The sequence below is a fragment of the Squalius cephalus genome (genome assembly GCF_949319135.1).
Source record: "Squalius cephalus genome assembly, chromosome: 15".
Lineage (NCBI taxonomy): Eukaryota > Metazoa > Chordata > Actinopteri > Cypriniformes > Leuciscidae > Squalius > Squalius cephalus.
The window spans coordinates 23,880,233-23,900,042 of record NC_137136.1 but is presented as its reverse complement, the minus strand read 5'-3'; the positions used below and the strand labels follow the sequence as shown (position 1 = coordinate 23,900,042).

The 19,810-nt window shown below is 38.5% G+C and overlaps 1 protein-coding gene across 5 annotated transcripts; it reads left to right on the top strand.

Moving 5' to 3' along the window:
* The first annotated feature begins 569 nt into the window (after positions 1-569).
* Positions 570-15,075, top strand: ccdc106a (coiled-coil domain containing 106a). Of its 5 annotated transcripts, none has more exons than XM_079894836.1 (9): positions 570-617; positions 1,196-1,274; positions 1,391-1,492; positions 4,655-4,840; positions 6,110-6,160; positions 9,149-9,379; positions 11,142-11,348; positions 11,460-11,763; positions 14,110-15,075. In XM_079894836.1, the coding sequence occupies exons 2-9, from the start codon at positions 1,220-1,222 to the stop codon at positions 14,132-14,134; spliced, it is 1,161 nt and encodes a 386-aa protein (XP_079750962.1). In that variant the 5' UTR covers positions 570-617; positions 1,196-1,219; the 3' UTR covers positions 14,135-15,075. The 5 variants fall into 5 exon arrangements, with proteins under 5 accessions (XP_079750962.1, XP_079750960.1, XP_079750961.1 ...); XM_079894834.1 differs by having other exon boundaries at positions 1,391-1,501; XM_079894835.1 differs by having other exon boundaries at positions 593-732.
* Positions 15,076-19,810: the final 4,735 nt, after the last annotated feature.

The window sequence follows — 19,810 nt, the reverse complement described above, 5'->3', positions numbered from 1 at the left end:
ATTACAAAATGTATTGAGGCCAAACATAAAATAACATTATAAACTGTCAGTTCACCACGTGACAGTAGCAATCAGGCAGGCTCCTGATTGGTTAACGCGGCGCGAATTGACGCAGAAGTTCAGATTTTTCAACTCGGGCGGCAGACGCGAATTCGCGTCAAACGCGTGATGCACAAAAAGCACAATTCGCGCTTGACGCGCGAAACGCGCCAGACGCTCAATTCGCGTCATTCGCGCGAACTAGACGCGCGAATGAGGCGAATTCGCGTCTACCGCGCCGCGCTAAACGCCTCATTCGCGCCGCAAGACCTCCAGACGCGCGTAAACGCGTCTTACCATTGACTTAACATTGAAATCACTCGCGCCAGACGCATTTTCGCGTTTGGTGTGAACGCAGCATAAGGCTGCATGGGATCAACTAATCCCTTTTGTAATTTCACCCAGATTTTAATCAGTTAAATAGACCTACTATTACTATACTACATACTATATATTATACTACTATGCATTTTGTGACTTTAAGAAAAACACCTTTTAGGCTTTTATTTTGAACGTGCCGATTTTAAGGTGCCGTAATAGTGACTTCCTTCCCGTTGTTTTTAGTGCTGCTGCTGAGGGTAATTTACTTGTTATTGTTCGCAAGCTGGTTCCTTCACAAACACATACAGATGATAGTGCACTGAGACACGCGTTAAATACGTGACAGGGAAGCGCGCCCACGAGCGAGCAACGGTTTGTACGTGTTTTGTGTGTCATCACGTGACAGAAATACTGCGCTTAATTGTATTTTCTGTCTGGAACGGTCTAAAGATTAGCCAGTTTGCTAGTCATCATAATGCCGAACAAATGGAGCATTATGCATGCATCACTACACTAACCATGATTAGTATTTTAAGAAGAATGCAGCCCGTGCCATAACCTGTCTTGTTGTTCTAAGTTACATGTTTTGATTGTGGATGGTTTGTGTTAAAGTGAATGGTAAGGTTAGATACTGGCTGTTTTACTATGTTGCGCGCGTGTTTCAGAGAGAAGACAGATGCTGGTCATCTGACAGCTCGTTAGATATTTCATGTAAAGTACATCATGTATGTGGTGTTTAGCCGCATGCGCATCTGCATTTAATGCTCTGCAGAGAAAATAAAGTAGATTTCATGAGTATTTTGGGCTGACAGACGCTCTCTGTGTCTCAACTCAGATCATAAACTGAACAGACGGAAATATGAATGATGCTGATTCAGCCCCGAGGAAGCACGCGAGTTCCCGAGAGTTACAGAGTGAGTGCACGCGCTCTAAGCGCAGTTTGTATTTAATGAACGTTAGCTGTGAGCTGTGAACTATTTCCCAGAATAATAATTGTGCATCCTACGTGTTTTTAATCATCATTCTTCAGCACCCAAGAATGAGGATGCCTATGAAATCTCCATTCCCTTTGAAGACAACAACTTTGAGCAGCAGGGAGGCTTCTACAACCAAAATGACCAGAACTTTGATGGTCAGTTCAGTTGAGTATCGCTTCTTTTTGTTGTAAGCTGTGACCCACTATGTACACTAAGCTCTTGTCCTTTAACTGTTCACACCAAGTACGAAAACTACACCAATACATTATTAATTAAAAAAAAAAAAAAGTTATACATTTAAAAGAAAAGCAGAGTCCACCATAACTATAATGATAACGACACAGATAAACGATATTATTGACCCTTTTCACATTTCCGGGTTTCTCAGAAGCCGAAGTCGTCATAGTTGGGTAAATAGCGGTGAATGAGAGAATACATAAAATATATTTTTTGTTTCCTTTTGCTCAAAATAGCAAAAGAAAAACTTTTCACAACTTTCAAAAAGAGGAAGAAAATAGAGAGATATTAATTATGACCGCCGCTAGCATAGCTAGCGAAAGCGGTCATATAGGGATTGTCAAAGGTTTTTTTGTTTTTTTTTCGTCATTACTGAATTTTTCGTCAACGATACCAGGGACACCGAAACACCGGGGAACATGAAATTTGGTGGGCATGAAGCCCCACTAGACTTTTACGGAAAAATTTCGTTTGGTCCCCGGGGGCCACTCCCCCGCGCTGGGCCCCACCAAACCCAAAAAATGCAGTTTTTCCTAAATAACTACCTGAACCGTGGCACCGAGGATGAAGAAATTTTTATGGTATGTTGGTCTTAAGGGCCCACATCAACCTAGCCCATAATCACTCATTTGTGATATGCGCCCCTCCCATAAAAAATGAAAATGCAATATTATTCTGCTTTAATCGCCCCTATCTTCAGTTGAGATGTTCAGAACTGCACCATATTTCATGTGTATGATTAACTTGACATCCTCTGGGGGTATGCTAAGTTTCGTAGAATTTCATCCATGGGGGGGTATAAAATAAATTCATTTATGTGCACATTTAGTGACTGTACACTCTTTGGTCTGTAGATGGTGGTGTTGGGTTGCTGGTTTAGGATGATACTGTCACTAAGGTTGCCAACTGTCCCGAATTAGGCGGGACGTCCCGTATTTTGGGCCTAATTTATTTGTCCTGTGCGTGACCTCCCGTGTCCCGTTTTTTGACAAGCTGATAAACCACTGACTGATACAACAGTAACAGCAGCAGTGCTGACCACGACACTTGAGAATGATCACCGACACCTGTCATCATCCAATCACAGCTTTTTTTAATCACTGTTTTGAGACAAATCATTGTTTGATTTGTGAACATCCTCTGCCGTCTGGTCGCTTCCGCTTCAAGCCGGACTCGTCTCACGCTAACGGTAATTTCCTTTCACTGTCCACGTTTTGATTTCGGCTAATCAATTTTGGCGAATGCAAACAACGTGATTATTGTTCATGAGTCTAACATCCAGCCACGCAAGAAAACATGTAATCTACCTGAGGGAATAATATGCTCAAAAAACATTTCTGATTATTATTAATGTTTTAAAGCTTTTAGAAAGTACATAGAAAGCTTTTGTAACATTATCTTAACTGTCACTTTTGATTAATGTAATGCATCCTTGCTGAATAAAAGTAGGCAATTACTTTATTTTTTTTCCCCAAAAATAATCTTACTAACCCCAAACTTTTGAACTGTAAGCCTAGTGTATAATGTTAAAAAAGCTTTCTATTTTAGATAAATGCTGTTATTTTGAACTATGGTTTGTTTGTAATGTGACTTTTTTCATGTATGACATTTAAAATTATTTTTAGAATTAAATACATAAATAGGTTAAGCAATACAAATGTGTTTATGTCTGATAACCTTTTAAACACAAACTTAACTGCAGACACTGTAATGACGTACACTGTGTGATACAGTACAAATATTTTGAGTGTCCCTCATTTTCCTATAAAATAACCACGATTGTCCCGCATTTTCCTTTTCTGAAGTTGGCAACCCTAACTGTCACACACACACATGCAGGAATACAAACAAACGCAAGCATGCACACACACTGACATCCACACGCACAGACACACACCCATACACACACATACAAATCCACATGCACAGACACACACACACAAACACACACGCGCACACACATGTACGCACGCATACATACACGCACAGACACACAGACACACACACAGACAGACAGACACACACACACACACACACACACACACACACACAGACACACACATACACAAACACACACACATACACACACACACAGACAGACATGCACATACTACTACTTTTTTTAGGTATATACATAAACACGCAATACAGCCAAATTGCTCCACGTCATTTATTTTTGTGGAAAGCCAGTGCAGGCCTGAGCGGCGGTCATATTTTGTACCACCATGCAGTACATCTAGTTAACAGCAGAGTAAGATGTCAAGTTTACCGTCACTGACGCTGCGTTAAATAGTTTCTTGTAATTTGATGCAAAGGTAATATAATACAAAGTATAGTGTAATAAATGTACATACATTTAAAAAAAAAAATTAAAATAGAATTTTTTTTCCACCAATCAGAATCCACCTGACTTTAAAGAGATAGAGCATTTAAAGTGGCAGCCATCATAAAGCGTGCGCTTATAATTATTGTCTGTTGGTGTGGACTTTAATATATTTATCTTTATAAGGGCCTTTACTAACCCGAATATCGTTCCAAAACTATAAAGGCCCATTCACACCAAGAATGATACCTGTAGGCTATAATGATAAAACCAGTGTCCAAAACCAGTGTCCAAACCAATGTACAATAATGTACGTAATCGCACACTGCAATTATGTCGTCTGTTGCTGGATTCTGATTGGCTGCCGATGTTTTTATTGTTTATCAGCTGAAAAAAAAAAAAAAACATTCTGAAAGTGTCTCCAACGATATTGTTTCTCTTTGCCATTATCCTTATAACTGTGGTGTAGGATTCCCTATTCTCACAGGATTTAAACAATTATTAAAACTTTATTGTTGTAGATATCATTATAGTTTTTGTCCTTGGTGTGAACCACCAACCGTCCATAAGTCTTTAGTTCATCTTTGGAACACAAATTAAGATATTTTTTAATGTTCTCTCATATTGATTTTTAATATTGAATGTCATAGGTTCTGGCACATCAAGCACACACAGTTGAGCTTCTTTGTTTACCATATTTAATATGCTCTATGTATGCGCGTTATGTGTGATGATATTTGCTTATGTTGTGATACAGGTAGTGATCCGCCAGCACCGAGCAACTCGTATCTGTTGATCACTAACTTGCGGACACAACTGCAGATCTCGCTGGAGAAAAATTCATGGCTTCAGAAGCGCATTGAGGACCTGGAGGAGGAGCGGGACTTCCTGCGCTGCCAGCTCGATCGGTTCATCTTCTCAACCAAGAGTCAGGAAAGCAACGGTGAGACGAGGAGAGAAGAGACAGAAGCAGTGTCCCAATTCAAAGGCTGCATCCTTCAAAGGACGTAGACATCAAATGCCACGCCTTCGAAGCCCGCAAAGGTCAAACCGAGCGTTGTTAAATGGCACGGTCTGGTCTACGGAGGACTGTTCTTGTCGCCTAGCAACTTGACAGCTACTGTTGACAAGTGACAGTTACTTTTTTGAAAGTTGGATTCAACTGTCTGAAAAAAACAGGGTTCACAACTTGCCTAAATATGTTCACCTTGGTCTAGTTATTTACAAAATGTATGTAATAAAAAAAATATATATATATAATTGCATCTTAGTAAGATACAAGTCAACATTTGAACCACTTTAAAGTTTCTTATCATTAGATATTTGAGTAAGTTGAAAGTCAATTTAAAGATGTAAATCGGCAATTTCTCTCAAAAAAATCGTGTCGACTCTTGCGCGCAATGAATTCTGGGGTAGGCAAGGCCTTGAAGGATCCATCGGTTGTATCCTTCATTGCCCAGGAAATGAAGGACGCATTTCGAGGCCACATTTGAAGAAGCCTTCGAACTGGGACAGTCTTCGTCGCGCCGCTGTGATGCAATCAGGCTTCGAATGAGACTTCTGAAGGATGCAGCCTCTGAATTTGGACGCAGCTCTAGTGTGAGCCCACACTGTGCTAATAGAGGACATTTAGGGTACTTTTACACTACAACAATGTACTATAAACTGAAACGTTTTTCGCATACAGACGGTAACGTTGTCAAAATGATCCCCGTTCACATGGATCCGCGAAAACGCTGAATTCTGCTGCCAGGCCAGTAGTTGGCGATGCCACTTTGTAAAGAAACACTGTGCACCTTTAGACTGAACACGTAATACACATACGCATGACGTCAGCGTTTTCACACATTCCCGTTTTTGTAGTTTAGATTGTAGACAATAAGGGCCTCCAGCGTTTTCAGGTGTAAATGAACGGCCAAAACGCATAAAAAGGTTTCTGTTTTTAGTTGAAAACGGTGTCGTGTAAACGGCCCTTTAGAGCCACAAGAAAAAATTGTGGAATGTTCTCTATAATAAACCCAGCCTGACTTCTGCAGCATATGATCACAAGAAAATGTACATGAACATCTGTTTTACAGGAACACAAACTAAGGTGAAACGTAAAAACAGATTTACATTTTCTTGTGATCATATGCTGCAGAAGTCGGGCTGGGTATAGATACAGATTTAGGGGACTAAAAGAGTAAAACTGAATTTCTTTCTTCCCCTGCAGGTAATGATTCCAGGAGTTTTTCTTGGAGAAGGAGAAGAGAAAATGATCGGGGTAAAGTGTTATTTTAGTATTTTTATACTATTGCAGTTTTTTTTTTTTCATATATTTTGAAATTGTTTATTTTTACATTTTAAATTTTCTTTTTTAATTTGTTTGATTTTTTTTGCAATTTTATGTGCTATTGTTTTTTTGTTTATATGTTTTTAATATTAATATTTTTTTTTTTTTTTTTTTTTTTTTTTCAGTTAGTAATTTTATTGCTTTGTTTAGTTTACATTTTTTCATCTAATATATATATATATATATATATATATATATATATATATATATATATATATAATATATATATATATATATATATATATATATATATATATATATATATATATATATAATATATATATATATAATATATATATATATATATATAATATATATATATATATATATATATATATATATATATATATATATATCAGGGTTCCCACGGGTCCTTGAAATCCTTGTAAGTTTGTGAATCTGAAAAAAAAAGGCCCTGGAAAGTTTTTGAAAATGAACATTCATAGATACAGGTCCTTGAAAGTTTTCTCGAAAAAAAAAATCCATATTAATCCATCTGGTTCGCTAATGTTTTGTTTCGCCAACACTTCGTGGCCTATGCATACTAGCTTTACTTGATTTACTTTAGTTACGCGCATTTACGCGTTTCCCGCGTGAGGTACTTTGTGTTGTACGTTGCCATGACACTCACGCGCGCTCGAAACTACCCAACGGTTCACAGACACACCGTGAAACATTGCAAAAATAGGCTGAAACCGCAGAAACATGATGCCTGGAAAATGCTAATTTCAAGATATCTGGCTCACCAAAGAAGATTACAAAGGGGTTGCCACCCGTCCGTAAAATACGCAATCATCCCGACTTTAAAGGTAAAATGATGTATTTTACATAGACCCACACATTCATATGCGGGGGCCGGTTTCACAAAGCTATTTTAGACCAGTCTATAGTGTTAGACAAGTCTAAAATTTGCTCATAGACTAGTCTAATGCAAGTACTGTTTCACAAAAATAAAGACTGACTTAATTTAGACCAAAAAAATTAGACACCTTACCCCCAGGCTAACTTAGGTCTAAGACTCTGTTACCTTGGCAACCAGCAGTAACAATCAGTTACAAACTGCCGAAAGAAAAGGGAAAATGGCTCATAATTTAAACATTTCTTCCAGTTATTACATTCCCAAGTAAAAAGTCCTTGTAACTGTTAGGGCCGTTACATAGTCAACGCGAGCAACGATCGACGCGCTCCCTTTCATAGTCTGAGCAGTGGACGCAAGCGTCATGGGCGATGCGTGAAATGCAATAGCTGCTAACGTTACACCGCTCACGCAACTGGGGGTAGTAGAGTCATAGTGGAGTCATAGCTCTGAACGCCCGTCTATTTCGCTTCAAACGCTCGCTTTATACGCGCGTCCTATTCGCCTTGGACGCGCGAATGGATTCAAAATGTTCAAGCGTCGAACTAGACGCGATAGACGCGAATTTGACGCTCTATTCGCGTTTGGTGTGAATGCTGCATAATAACAGGCTGCGATGTCAAGATTGCAATGCTGAAGTGTGTGTGTGTGTGTGTGTGTGTGTGTCAGAGAGAGAGAGGCACGGGCGCGATCGAACAGTGGAAACATAAAAACATACTCCGTCATTTATACTCCTCCAACAAACACATATTTTCAAACAGCACTGAGCGGTTGAGTCAAGCGGGAAGGAAGTCGACCGGAAGTTGAAGTCGGCCGGGTGCCGCCATCTTGAGCGGAACTTCACTTGCGTTAGCAATCCCATTGACTTCCATTCATTTTGGCGTCACTTTGACAGCGAATAACTTTACATCTGAGGCGTTTGAAGACTCCATTTGTCCATTTTTTATTTCTAAAGAAACACGACAATGTATAAAATGCTCCATTACCTTGTAGCTTATGTTATGGCCCCGTAGAAGCAGTTTTTGTAAAAGTAGGCTAACGATTGCGTCATAACCAAGCGACTCTTTGTCGCACATTAGAGAGATTACCGTATGGACAGGAGGAGAAGCTCGCTGGCAATCGGGGGGACGTAGAGGCAAAATGACAATATAATTAATCAGAATACCTAGCAAAAGTTGATCCTGCTCCATGCTCATGGACAATTCCTACTCACACTCTCCGTCTCTGCAAGATTCGGAAGGGAATGATTCAGATTTCTCTTGGCACAGCTACTAGAAGACAGACGGGTTGCTCACGTGGTCCGTGTAACGCTTTGCTCGGTTTGAGTCTGCGCGTCAGGAAAGGAAGTGCTAAGAAATCGCTAAAAATGGGCTTCACTTGTCTCAATTGAGTTCCAATGGGGTCGCTGTGTCCATTTCTTTTACTGTCTATGGGTTGAGTGCGCTTACTCGATCCGCCATGTTTTTTGTTTTGAAAAGTGTCTTATTTTACCCAGAATGCATTGCAGTGTAGTCCTGCTTAAGATAGTCAGAGTCTTAGGCTAAGTGCTTTGTGCAACGGTCTGATTTAGATGTCTATCTGAAGTCTGACTACCTACTATATCTAAGTCATAGTCAAAGTCTATCTTTGTGAAACCGGCCCCCGGGTGATTGCATGTTAGCGTCTTTGTTTCCATAGCGACGGAGTCTAGAGAACATGCGCAACAATGTATCTTACAAGGTAACACGATGTAACCTTCCTCTCACTTGAAATGTGTCCCCACATTAAATCCTTGAATTTGAAGGTATTGGACCTGGAAAGTCCTTGAAAGGTTCTTGAATTTGAAGTTAACCAAGGTGTGGGAACCCTGATATATATATATTATTTAATTCAGCTTTATTTCAGTTAACAGAAATGTTTTAATAGTTTTGGTTTTAGTTCATTATAATAAACTTGTGCAGAACATGAATAAACCCTTACTAAACAGATGTTCCTTCTGGCCAAAGTCTGTTCTGTGTACGGTAAGAGGAGAGTGTTTACTGTAACATAAAGATCAGAATCAACTATAATCATTAACGTTTCAGATCAACAAGCAGAGAGCCAGCGGTCGGCAAACCGTCAATCATTCCAGCAGAGGCCAACCCAACAGACTTCAGCCAACTCCAAGGCCTTGAGCTCTGTTCCCGGTCCCGTCAGTGCTCAGATAAGTTCCATGTTCGGACCCCCCCACCCTCAGCCGCTCCTGCAGGGCCACGGTGGCGGCAGCACCAGCAGCAGCTGCAGCAGCAACAACAGGTCCCTCAATGAACTGCAAGGTGTGTCTGAAATGTGTTTATTTCACATCCTGCCCAATCATGTCCTACAAACAATGTTCATATTGAAGGCTATGAAAACGAATATAGGGAATGTAACCATGTAGGTTAGCAGATGCGCTTTGGAAACTACTGTATATCGATATAATCGTTATTGCCTCATTCCAAATAGTTTATAAAAAAAATACCGATATTGTATAAACACGATATATCGCCCAGCCCAAACGTTTTTGCTCTACATCGTCATTGTGGTTGAAATATTCATGCCTACAATTAAGAAAAAGCATATTTAGTTTATTTACTTTTGTTTTAATTTCAGCAATCAACATTCTGCATAATTTCCCTGGATCTAATGTTTTTTTTGTAGATAATGTGTTGTAGTTCACTGATGTGTGTCTGGTGATCAAATCTTTTGATGTAAGGCTCAAGCTTAAAATATTAATTAAAAGATACATTTTATATAAATTTATATAAAACTACTAACATTCTAATTTTAAACTGTTTTGAAATGGAAGGAAATAGTGAAGGCTACTTTGGCATACCTCCATGTATATTATTTAATGTTTAATATTAAGAGATTAACATTTTTTTCTGAAAATATTAATATTTAAAAAAATTGCCTTGTAGTGTATGTATGTCATATAATGACAACATTTCTGTAATTAACACAATTTACATGATATTAACTCAAAATCAATAATCTGTCAAGTGGACATGGTTATTATTTGGCTTTGTTAATACTAGTGCAAAGTGCCCGTGCAAAATCAGTTTTTGTGTGTGTTTTTAGTAATTGTTGGTTCGATGTGTTTGAGTGCTCATTGCTACAATTACACAGCAAAAGTTCAGTGACATTTTTATTTGTGCATGATAGAAAGCAAATACTGATACTGACATAATGACATACAATAAATATGGAAAATTGAACTCGATGATTCAGGGAGCAGGGTACACAGTGAACTCCGAGAAAACGCTATGCTTGAGCAAACAGTTTGTGAATGGGCTACTACAAATGATGGCCGTGAATAAAATATAATATTCAGAAGTAAACAGTGTAGCTGACTTAATGTTTAGCTGACAAAGTGTTTATGTCAGAATGTTTATTTTTAAACCACAACCTTCTAAGTGCTTCTTTTACAGATATATTTAACGATATCTTTTGCATTTCTAATCCAAACAACGCCAAACTTGGCACTGCACTTACTCGTGCCCGTAGCGAGACACCTGTCAAGTTTGAAATCCATCGGACTAACGGTTCAAGAGATATGCGAATAACAGACAGACAGACATTTCTGTAATTTATAGATAGATATGACATTATTCAGTACCGTTCAAAAATTGAGGTCGGTAAGATTTATTTGATCAAAAATACAGTAAACAATTTAACAATTTAAAATAATAATTTTAAATGTAATTTATTCATGTGATGCTGGATTTATATGGATGAATGTAAAGCTGGATTTTCAGCATCATTACTGCAGTGTCACATGATCCTTCAGAAATCATCTTAATATGCTGATTTGCTGCTCAAGAAACATTTCTCATTATTATTATTGTTGAAAACAGTTGTGCTGTTGTTTTTGTGGAAACGGAAAAAAAATTCAGAATGATTTGATGCATAGAGAGCTCAAAAGAACAGAATTTATTTGAAATGAAAATCTTTTGTAACATTATAAATATCTTACCTGTCACTTTTTATCAATTTAGTGCATTTAACAAAGATATATTACGATGCCTGACTCAAGTACATCTACTTGTGCTGCCGCAGAATCCCTCTCTCTTCTGGGAGATGAAGAGGATGACTATCTCGAGGATAGCTACCTGGAGGAAGAGGAAATGATGTCAGGAGAGGATGTGATCACAGACAGCATGTCCCTCCGGAATATTGGCGCAGCTGGAAGACCCTCCGGCAGTCATCCAGCTCTGAAGAGGAGGAGGGTTTTCAGAATCGCCAGAGGGAGAGAAAGACAGAGAGGTGAGCGTGAGCGTTCAGAGTGAGGAAACGTGACCGGCAAGTGATATTTTTTCTTCTCTTTCTGAAGGCTTGTTCCTCTTTCTCTTTCTCTCCTTTTTGCTGTTGCTCCAGTGAAAGACGCAGCAGGTGTATTGTTCCGCTATAAAAAGATCCTGGTGACGTACCAGAGGCTAAAGAATATGTCCAAGGCCTTCCAGATCCATGGTGTCGATCGTAATACGGTGGCCTCGACAACACCCATCGCTGAGCTTCTGCTGGTGGCTCCAGAGAAGGTGGCTGAGGTGGGCGAGTTTGACCCGTCTAAAGAAAAGCTTCTGGACTACGCCCGACGCTGTTACATCGCCCTCGACCCACAGACTCTCGGCAAAGTGCAAGCTCTGAAGAAGAACAACCTTCTCCTACCCATCTCATACAGGTATTAATACATGCATACATACAGGTGCTTAGCAATCATGCCCTTTTCACACAGCAAATTACAGTAATATTACCTGAACGATTTTACAGTAAATGCACAAATGTGCTAGCCTGGGAAAACCCAGACAACTTCCGGCAAATTTAGATTTGCTCTGCATGCAAGTAGTCTGGCAAAGAGCTCATTCAAGCCCATTTCCAAGCCGTCGAAATCGCGGCACCAATCAGAAACGTTGAGGCGGGCTTTACACGATGACGATCGCTCTGATTGGTTTTAGGTCTATCCAATTGCGTCCAGAGGCATTTGAGTGACGTCCGTTGGTGAAGCGCACCAACTTTTAAATGCATTATTATATTCAAATTGCAAACACATGAGGACAGTCTCCATGAAAGACCCACTGGCAGATGAACGTGCTACTACATTTCTCTCCGAAGCGGTAGGAAATTAAATTAGATTTAATAGAGGATTTTAACTGTGACACGATGATTGACAGGGCAGTTTACGTGACAGGATGCACGCGACAGATCCGTCCGATAAAGATGACGAAGTAGTATGTCCCAAAGCTTGCCTACTTTTTTGCTACACATTCAACAGTAAATACCTTTTCTTCACAAAAAGAGTACATACTTTTATGGCGTAGTGTAACTTAGGCGAATTGGGACGCAGCATATGGCTTTACACGACGACGATCGCTCTGATTGGTTTTAGGAGTTTTAGGTCTATCCAATTGCGCCCAGAGGCATTTGTGCGACATCCGTTGGTGACGCCCCTTTGGAAATGAGTTATTAAAGAAGCTTTGCCAGACCATAACTCGGTTACTACTGAGAATGGTCTGGTTTTAACCAGGCTACAAATGTGCTGTTCCCACAAGTAACCGCGTTCTTTTTACCGGCAAGATCACACATCATTACTAAGATACCAGTAAACTCTGTGATGTCAATCATTAGAAATCATGTTACATGTACTTACTATAGTAATAACAGCATATTATGCATAATTACATGCAACTAACCCTAAACCAAATGCTAAGTATATACTAAGTACATGTTGTTAATTACTATTACTCAGTGTATCATTACACTGTAACAAGAGAACCTTAAAATAAAGTGTAACTTTTTTGTTTTTTTACTTCTGAATGACAGGCATAAGATGATGATCATACAGAACTCAGTTTTGCTCTTAAAAGCATGATACGCATAATAGTTAATATAGCACTGCAGTTACTTTAGTACACAATAGTAATTGCATAGTGGCAGTGTTGATCAGATGAATGAAAATGAAGGCAAGGTCTCAAACGCGAGATGCAGCGCTACGGTCAGACATCTGTCTAGCGCTTGTTATAGATGTACAATTCCAACAGAGCTTTATGATTGGTCCAAAGCAGACTTCTTACATCAGCATGTTCTGACCCCGTATCTGCTCATACCGGTAATCTTGTTCTTTGTTTATACACAGCTTTATACCAGGAATTTACTGGTAATCGTATTTTTAAAGGTCCTGCTCACGCATGTAATTTACTAGTAAAGACTGTATGTGTGAAAGGGGCTATTGTAACACCTAAAATGTCCTTTTTACACATTTTCTAATATAATCATTGTACATAATTAATAACCTAAGAAGTTAAAATTAAAAACAACTGGCCGAGGCCCGATAGCGATACACCAAAAACTCATGTTTGAAATTGCAGATATACATTTTTTTTCTAGATAAATTAAAATAGCATACTAAAATTTAAAACGCAAATTTTAAATGTTACAAATAAACTTATAATTTACAGTATGAAAAATTTATATTAATTTTGAGGTTTGCTAAAGATGTATGTTACTATTAATTTGTGTTTTTAAAGATTACCTTTGCTGCCATCCAACGCTTGAAGTTAATCTTAATGTAAATAATGAAAGTAGTGGAAATGAACACAATTTAAAAATCCAGTATTGTATAAATATCCAATATGAACAGGTACTGACAAAGAAATAAACTCTAATATTAATACTAAAACATTAGTATATCACTAGTAAAAAAAATTTAAACTATTTGCTGACTTTTTCTACTGTTACTATTTCTGCCCTCTGATTTTTATATAGCTTTATGAAAGATTTATTGTTATCAGTGGGTCTTGTTCAGGAAACATGAGCAGAATAAATTTGTGTAAATCATTCATATAACCATTCTTACATAAATGGTTACAATTTGAAGTTGATGTGACAGTTAGATAAGAACAAGTTTATAAAAATGATTAAGAAATACACATTCTTACTTATACATGAGGTGCAAAATTCTGTATTAACAAACACTTTCATAAGCACATAAAAACTGACCATTGGATTGTCTTTTTTTATTCTCCTTCAGGTTGAAAGGAACAGATAATCGATAATTGGAAGACTTAGTGGAGTGATTCTCATCCTTCTGTACAGTGAAACCCCTTCACTGTATTTTAATGTACCACAGAACACACATCTACCATTTCAGTCTCCACATTGTGCCGTTCAGATCCACTGTGCTCTGAAGCAAGTCTACTATTATTACCTCTGTTTCCTCACTCATAGAGCTAGATGCTCACAGCTGCGGTTGGGCTGCACACTTATGCTTTCAGGTCCGCTATTTTTGGAAGAGAACTTGGTTCTCAAACCCACAAAATGGACTTCACAGTATCTGTTCAGGGGTGCGTTTCCCAAAAGCATCGTTAGCTCCGTTAAATTGTGTTGGTAACGATGGAACTTGCGACCATAGTTGCTGTCGGGAAACGCACCCCTGATTGATTGTTGCTATGGTTGAAGCTAGGGATGCTAACGATTAATCGACAATCCATTAATTGATGATAATTTAATCGATACAACTTGTCAATGGTGGATTATGCAAAGGTCATCATAATCGCGACGTAATCGGATCCTGAAAATCCTATAGCTTTAGCCTAGCAACATGTCATGTCACTCTGTGATCTATGCATCGTCTTATGTGGGTCAAAAGCATCATGCGTATACTGGTTGCACGTGCGTTAACGGCGCTTTTTCATACTAATACTTGGTCACTAACTGAAACAGATATGTGTGTTGTATTCTGCTTGTTGAGACCTTTTCAACAATATATGACACAAGTGTATCTGTTATGTACGATGATTTTACAAATCGCATTTTCATTTTCATTTTCATTTTCAATTTTTTTTCATGCCATGAAAATAGATCACTTATATGTCAGCAAATTTAAAAACACTAAGTGATGGTCATATTCTGTATATTCATCTATTTTGTGTTGGTTAAACAAGTGGTTGTTAAGTAACGTGATACTTAGTAGCGCCCCCCGCTTCGGATTTAAGAGGTTAAAGGGTTAGTTCACCCAAAAATGAAAATTCTGTCAGTAATTACTCACCCTCATGTTGTTCCAACCCCGTAAGACATTCGTTCATCTTCGGAACACAAATTAAGATATTTTTGATTAAATCTGAGCGTCTGTGTTGCACGTCACCACGTATCACACATGACCAGCGTCGCCAATAGTGAGCCTACGTGGTGACGTGCAACACAGACGCGCTACGCTTAAACACTACGTGAAAAGACCCGAGGCCCAGAGAGAAGGAAATGAAAAGTGGAATAAAGTCGTTATTTTTGTTTGTTTTTGCGCACAAAAAGTATTCTCGTCGCTTTATAAACTTAAGATTGAGCCACTGGAGTCACTTGGACTATATTAACGATGTCTTTAATACATTTTCTGGGCCAGCAAGTTTCAGTCCCTTAGAAGCCTATGGAGGAGTGAGACAACTCTCAGATTTAATCAAAAATATCTTAATTTGTGTTCCGAAGATGAACGAGTTGGAACAACATGAGGGTGTGTAATTACTGACAGAATTTTCATTTTTGGGTGAACTATCCCTTTAAGGTTAACGATTCTTTGATTAGTTGACCGCTACTTTAAACAACGTTTGATTATGGGAATTTATGTAAATTGACATCCCGAAATTCCCTTCAGTTAAACATCAAACTGAAATGTCCAGTGACGTCATCAGCCCTCTGTGCTGTGCAGCTCTATAGCAGTCGGCCTGTGTGTTGCGCAGAAGTTCTCGGTTGGGTCATGTGATCCACTCAGTGGTCCCAAGTGTGTGTCTTTGTTCTCTGTATCTCATAGCACTTACCTGACAGACTGAAAGACTTTTGGGTTACATTTAATTTTGATGGTCCCCTTTAGACATTCTGTTGACTATAAGTTACACCTTCATGTCGACCTCAGATGTCACGCCCACGGACCGCTGCCTGCCTGAAGGTCTGATGCATATGGCACACATAACTGGAAACACTTCAGTCATCGAAGTCGTCGTCTGGTTGGTTGAATTCTACAGGATGTCCGGGAAACGTGTGTGTCGCGTTCTTTAATGGTCCGCCTGGAAACAAAGATGCCGTGAAGCCAAACCCCCTCATGGAAGAAGAACGTCGTCATGTTTACAACTGTGACAGAGCGCTTATCAGGATCAACTAAATCTTCAATCTTCAATGATCAGGATCTTCAATGAATAATTTATTAGATGCATGCTTGTCTCTTATTGTAGGGACATCGACTTTACATTTTCACGCCCCTAAACATGACGCGGAACAAAACAAACTGTGATTGGTTGCTTTACATGTCAGTCAGATGGCTTCTGGGCGGTCGTTGGCTAATGAAATCTGTGATAGAGTCCAGACCTTCTGCCGTTAGTCCGAAGATTTGGCTACGCGAGACTACGTCAACTAACTATCATTCGATTATTCGTTCAGTATTAGGCTACGTTCAGACTGCAGGTAAATGTTGAATCAGATTTCGGCCACATTTAAAACAACAATAGCTGCGTTTCCGTTACCCTTTAAATTGTGCAAATTGAAATTGCGAATTGAAAATACGGCCAATGGAAATACGTAAATTTCGCAAAAACTCCCATATATCACAAAAAAAGTTTTTGCGCTCGCATGAGGTGGTTTTTCAGGCCATTCGAAAAGGGATATTTCACAGAACTGCAATGGAAACAGTTTTTCCGTATTTACAGGTCACCTGGTGTACGTAAAATTCGATCATTCTTTAAAGAAGGCACGGTGTAATATTTGAGACAGGCTGGGAAGCGGATCCACGTGCAGGTTAGATTTATTAAAGTGCGAACACAAAGTGAAAGGTGTAAGGTGAAAACAAATGAAACCACAGAACAGGAGGAAACACATTAAACCAGGGAATGTCCATTCAACGACTGACAGAACAAGTGAAACAAAGGGCTATATATACACAGGCAGACGAGCTTAACAAGGGGGCGTGGCTAATAAGAAACACCTGGGGAAACTAATCAACATTAAACGTAACAAGGAACTGCAAGACAGGAAATAACATAAAAGTCCAGGAACACACAAGACAGGGGAACACCAGTTGGAATCATAACACACGGTATGTTTGGACAGAAGAGGAGACAGTTCTTTATTAAATTCAGGAATACTGGATTCTAAACAACAAAGAAATGCCACAATTTATCAAGACCTCGAAGCAGATTTGAGGGAGAATCACCCAGAAACACCTCCGCTCCCAAGTATAAGTCTCCTTCGATTAAAAATAATGACTAGTGCGGTGGCTGGGATATATGTAAACGTAACATCTGTTGCCATGATTTTTGGAATGACTTATCGCAAGAGGGAAAAATTCTGTTTGTCACATAACATTGATTAATGGAAACGGCATTATTTCGCAATAGTTTTTTATCGACATTTAGAAAATATCACACAAGTTTTGCGCAAATCTGTAATGGAAACCTGGCCAATGTGAACAGTGGATCTGAGCAATAAACTGGAATTGGGCGCTAAGGCTCGCAGTGTGTTAGTAGAATAAGGGGTTAGGGTTAATGGAATAAGTTGAGACATAGTTGCAAAGTTGCTTATAGTCAGTAGAATGTCTGTTGGAGGAGCATCACAATAAAGTTTTAGCAGATATTAAGCAGACAGTCTACTAATACTCTGAGAGTTAGGTGACGTGTAGGTGCAACGTTACTTATAGCCAACAGAATGTCTAAAAGGGATGATCGAAAAGAAAGTGTTGCCGACTTTTGAAATGTTAGATTTACTATCGGTGCACACAGACCCATGCACTCCTCCCGTTTTAACACTGTGCGACTCTACACAAGCGGCACCTGTGTGTTCTCATTAGAACCCCATTGGATTTGATTTGTGGAGTGTTTGTGCATGTGTCTCCCTTAATCAAGCCCTGATTCCTATTAGACGACACTGACTGTTCAGCATGTGAAAAGTTTATATAGTGTAAATCAGTGATGATACATGTTAAAACAGTTGGTAATAGTTCTGGTCTAGTCTAGTTCCGCATAGTGCAGACGATAATGATGTGTGAGGTGCATCAGTGAGTTCCTGGTGCTGAAGCTCTCATGAGTGTTTGTCGAATTCACTGTGTATGTCTGGATGCATGTTGGGTGTTTGTTAGTATGCAGCGAGCTTGAGATTAGACTATTCACACTATCCAAGTGGCTAATAAAAAATGGCAAGTTTCTCTTTAAATCACAAACTTCATATTCCTTACCATCAGATAATGTTTTCAGGAACACTATAATAAGTTTCAGTTTGTTAACATTAGTTAATACATAAGTTGTTACCAACTAAAAATTAAGAATAATTTTTATTGCATGTATTAATGTAGGTTAATGTTAACTTATAAATACACTTGTTCATTTTTGCTCATAATACATTAGTTAATGTGTATTTATACAACATTAAATGCTAAAAATGTAGTAATGAAAATAACATTAACCTATTTTGCCCTTTTACAAAGTCTTGATTTTGTTTTTGTGGTCTATCAGAATAGGTTTTCATGCTTTGAATGTTCAAAAACACCTTATTTTTCACATATTTTACTGTGGATGCGTCTCAATCAGCTCCCTAGTACACTAAACAAGGTTGAAAATATAAAAAAGCATAATAATAATAAAAAAATCCATTGTTAGTTCATAAAACCTAATATATTAACTAATGTTAACAAATTGAACGTAATTGTAAAGTGTTTTGTTCGCATTATCTTGTACTTTTAATGTCATTTTACTCTGCAACCTTTGATTACGGGTCAGGGCTCAAGTAGATTTCAGTTTTGCCTCAGGAACCAATCATTTGTGGATACTCCATGTACAGTTCAGTTGATCGTAAAGCCATTTTCACTGTCATGTTTTTTTTTCTTCTCTCTCTCTCCATGTAGCCAAGAAGCTGTTTATGGTCTGGTCTTTTCTTGTCATACTGAGAGAAACATTTCTGAAATGAATTCGTATTGATTCTGCGTATTGTAAATGACACTAAAACATTTGATTTCCTACTGAATCCTGTGCCTCTTTCATTCTGATTGCATATTCCTTGAGGTCTTGCATAATTACAAGTAAAAATCAAAGTGCACTTGATAAGACTAAAAATCTCAACTGCTAAACTATGAAATGTTCTTTCAGGAAACAAATGATCAGTTTATTTTTTAAAGCATATTACATTTATATGCCACTTTGTTTGAACAAGGAAGGCATTATTCCCTGAAAACATAATACTTTATATCTTTAAAGTTAAAAACCTATATTATGTACATTGTAGGAATTATGTACATTGTTATAAGCTTGGGTGTTCCATCCTATTTTAAGTAGCCATGTATAATTCATGATCTTGAATAAAATTATCACAATTTTTTAAAGGAAAAGTTCACAATTTGTTAAAATTTGTCCTTTTAGCATCTTGTGTCCTGGAGCACAACAAACTCCTCTTTCTCCACGAGTCTGCAGTCAGACAGAATTTATATTCCATGTTGAAAAGAACCCTATTTCTCACCGAGTCTTATATCCAGCTGTCCTTGCTCTCCTCAGTGAGACAACTCACTCATAAAGAGGAAAACGGACGGTGGTCTGATTTTCTGTCTAGAGTGACACCCCACTTCCAAATTATAAGACAGTCTTTACATGATGCATACATAAACACTTTGCATAGATGCTCATTTGGAGCAGGTACTGCATTTGGCGGTGCCATTTGCAAGAAATCCTGAGATATCCAAGGAGCTCTGTTGGCACAATTCGGCATCA

Coding starts and splice junctions, on each gene's coding strand:
- ccdc106a (XM_079894834.1), top strand. CDS start 1,220: ATGAATGATGCTGATTCAGCCCCGAGGAAGCACGCGAGTTCCCGAGAG. Junction 4,841..6,109: donor CAAGAGTCAGGAAAGCAACG/GTGAGACGAGGA, acceptor CTTCCCCTGCAG/GTAATGATTCCAGGAGTTTT. Junction 11,764..14,109: donor CTCCTACCCATCTCATACAG/GTATTAATACAT, acceptor ATTCTCCTTCAG/GTTGAAAGGAACAGATAATC.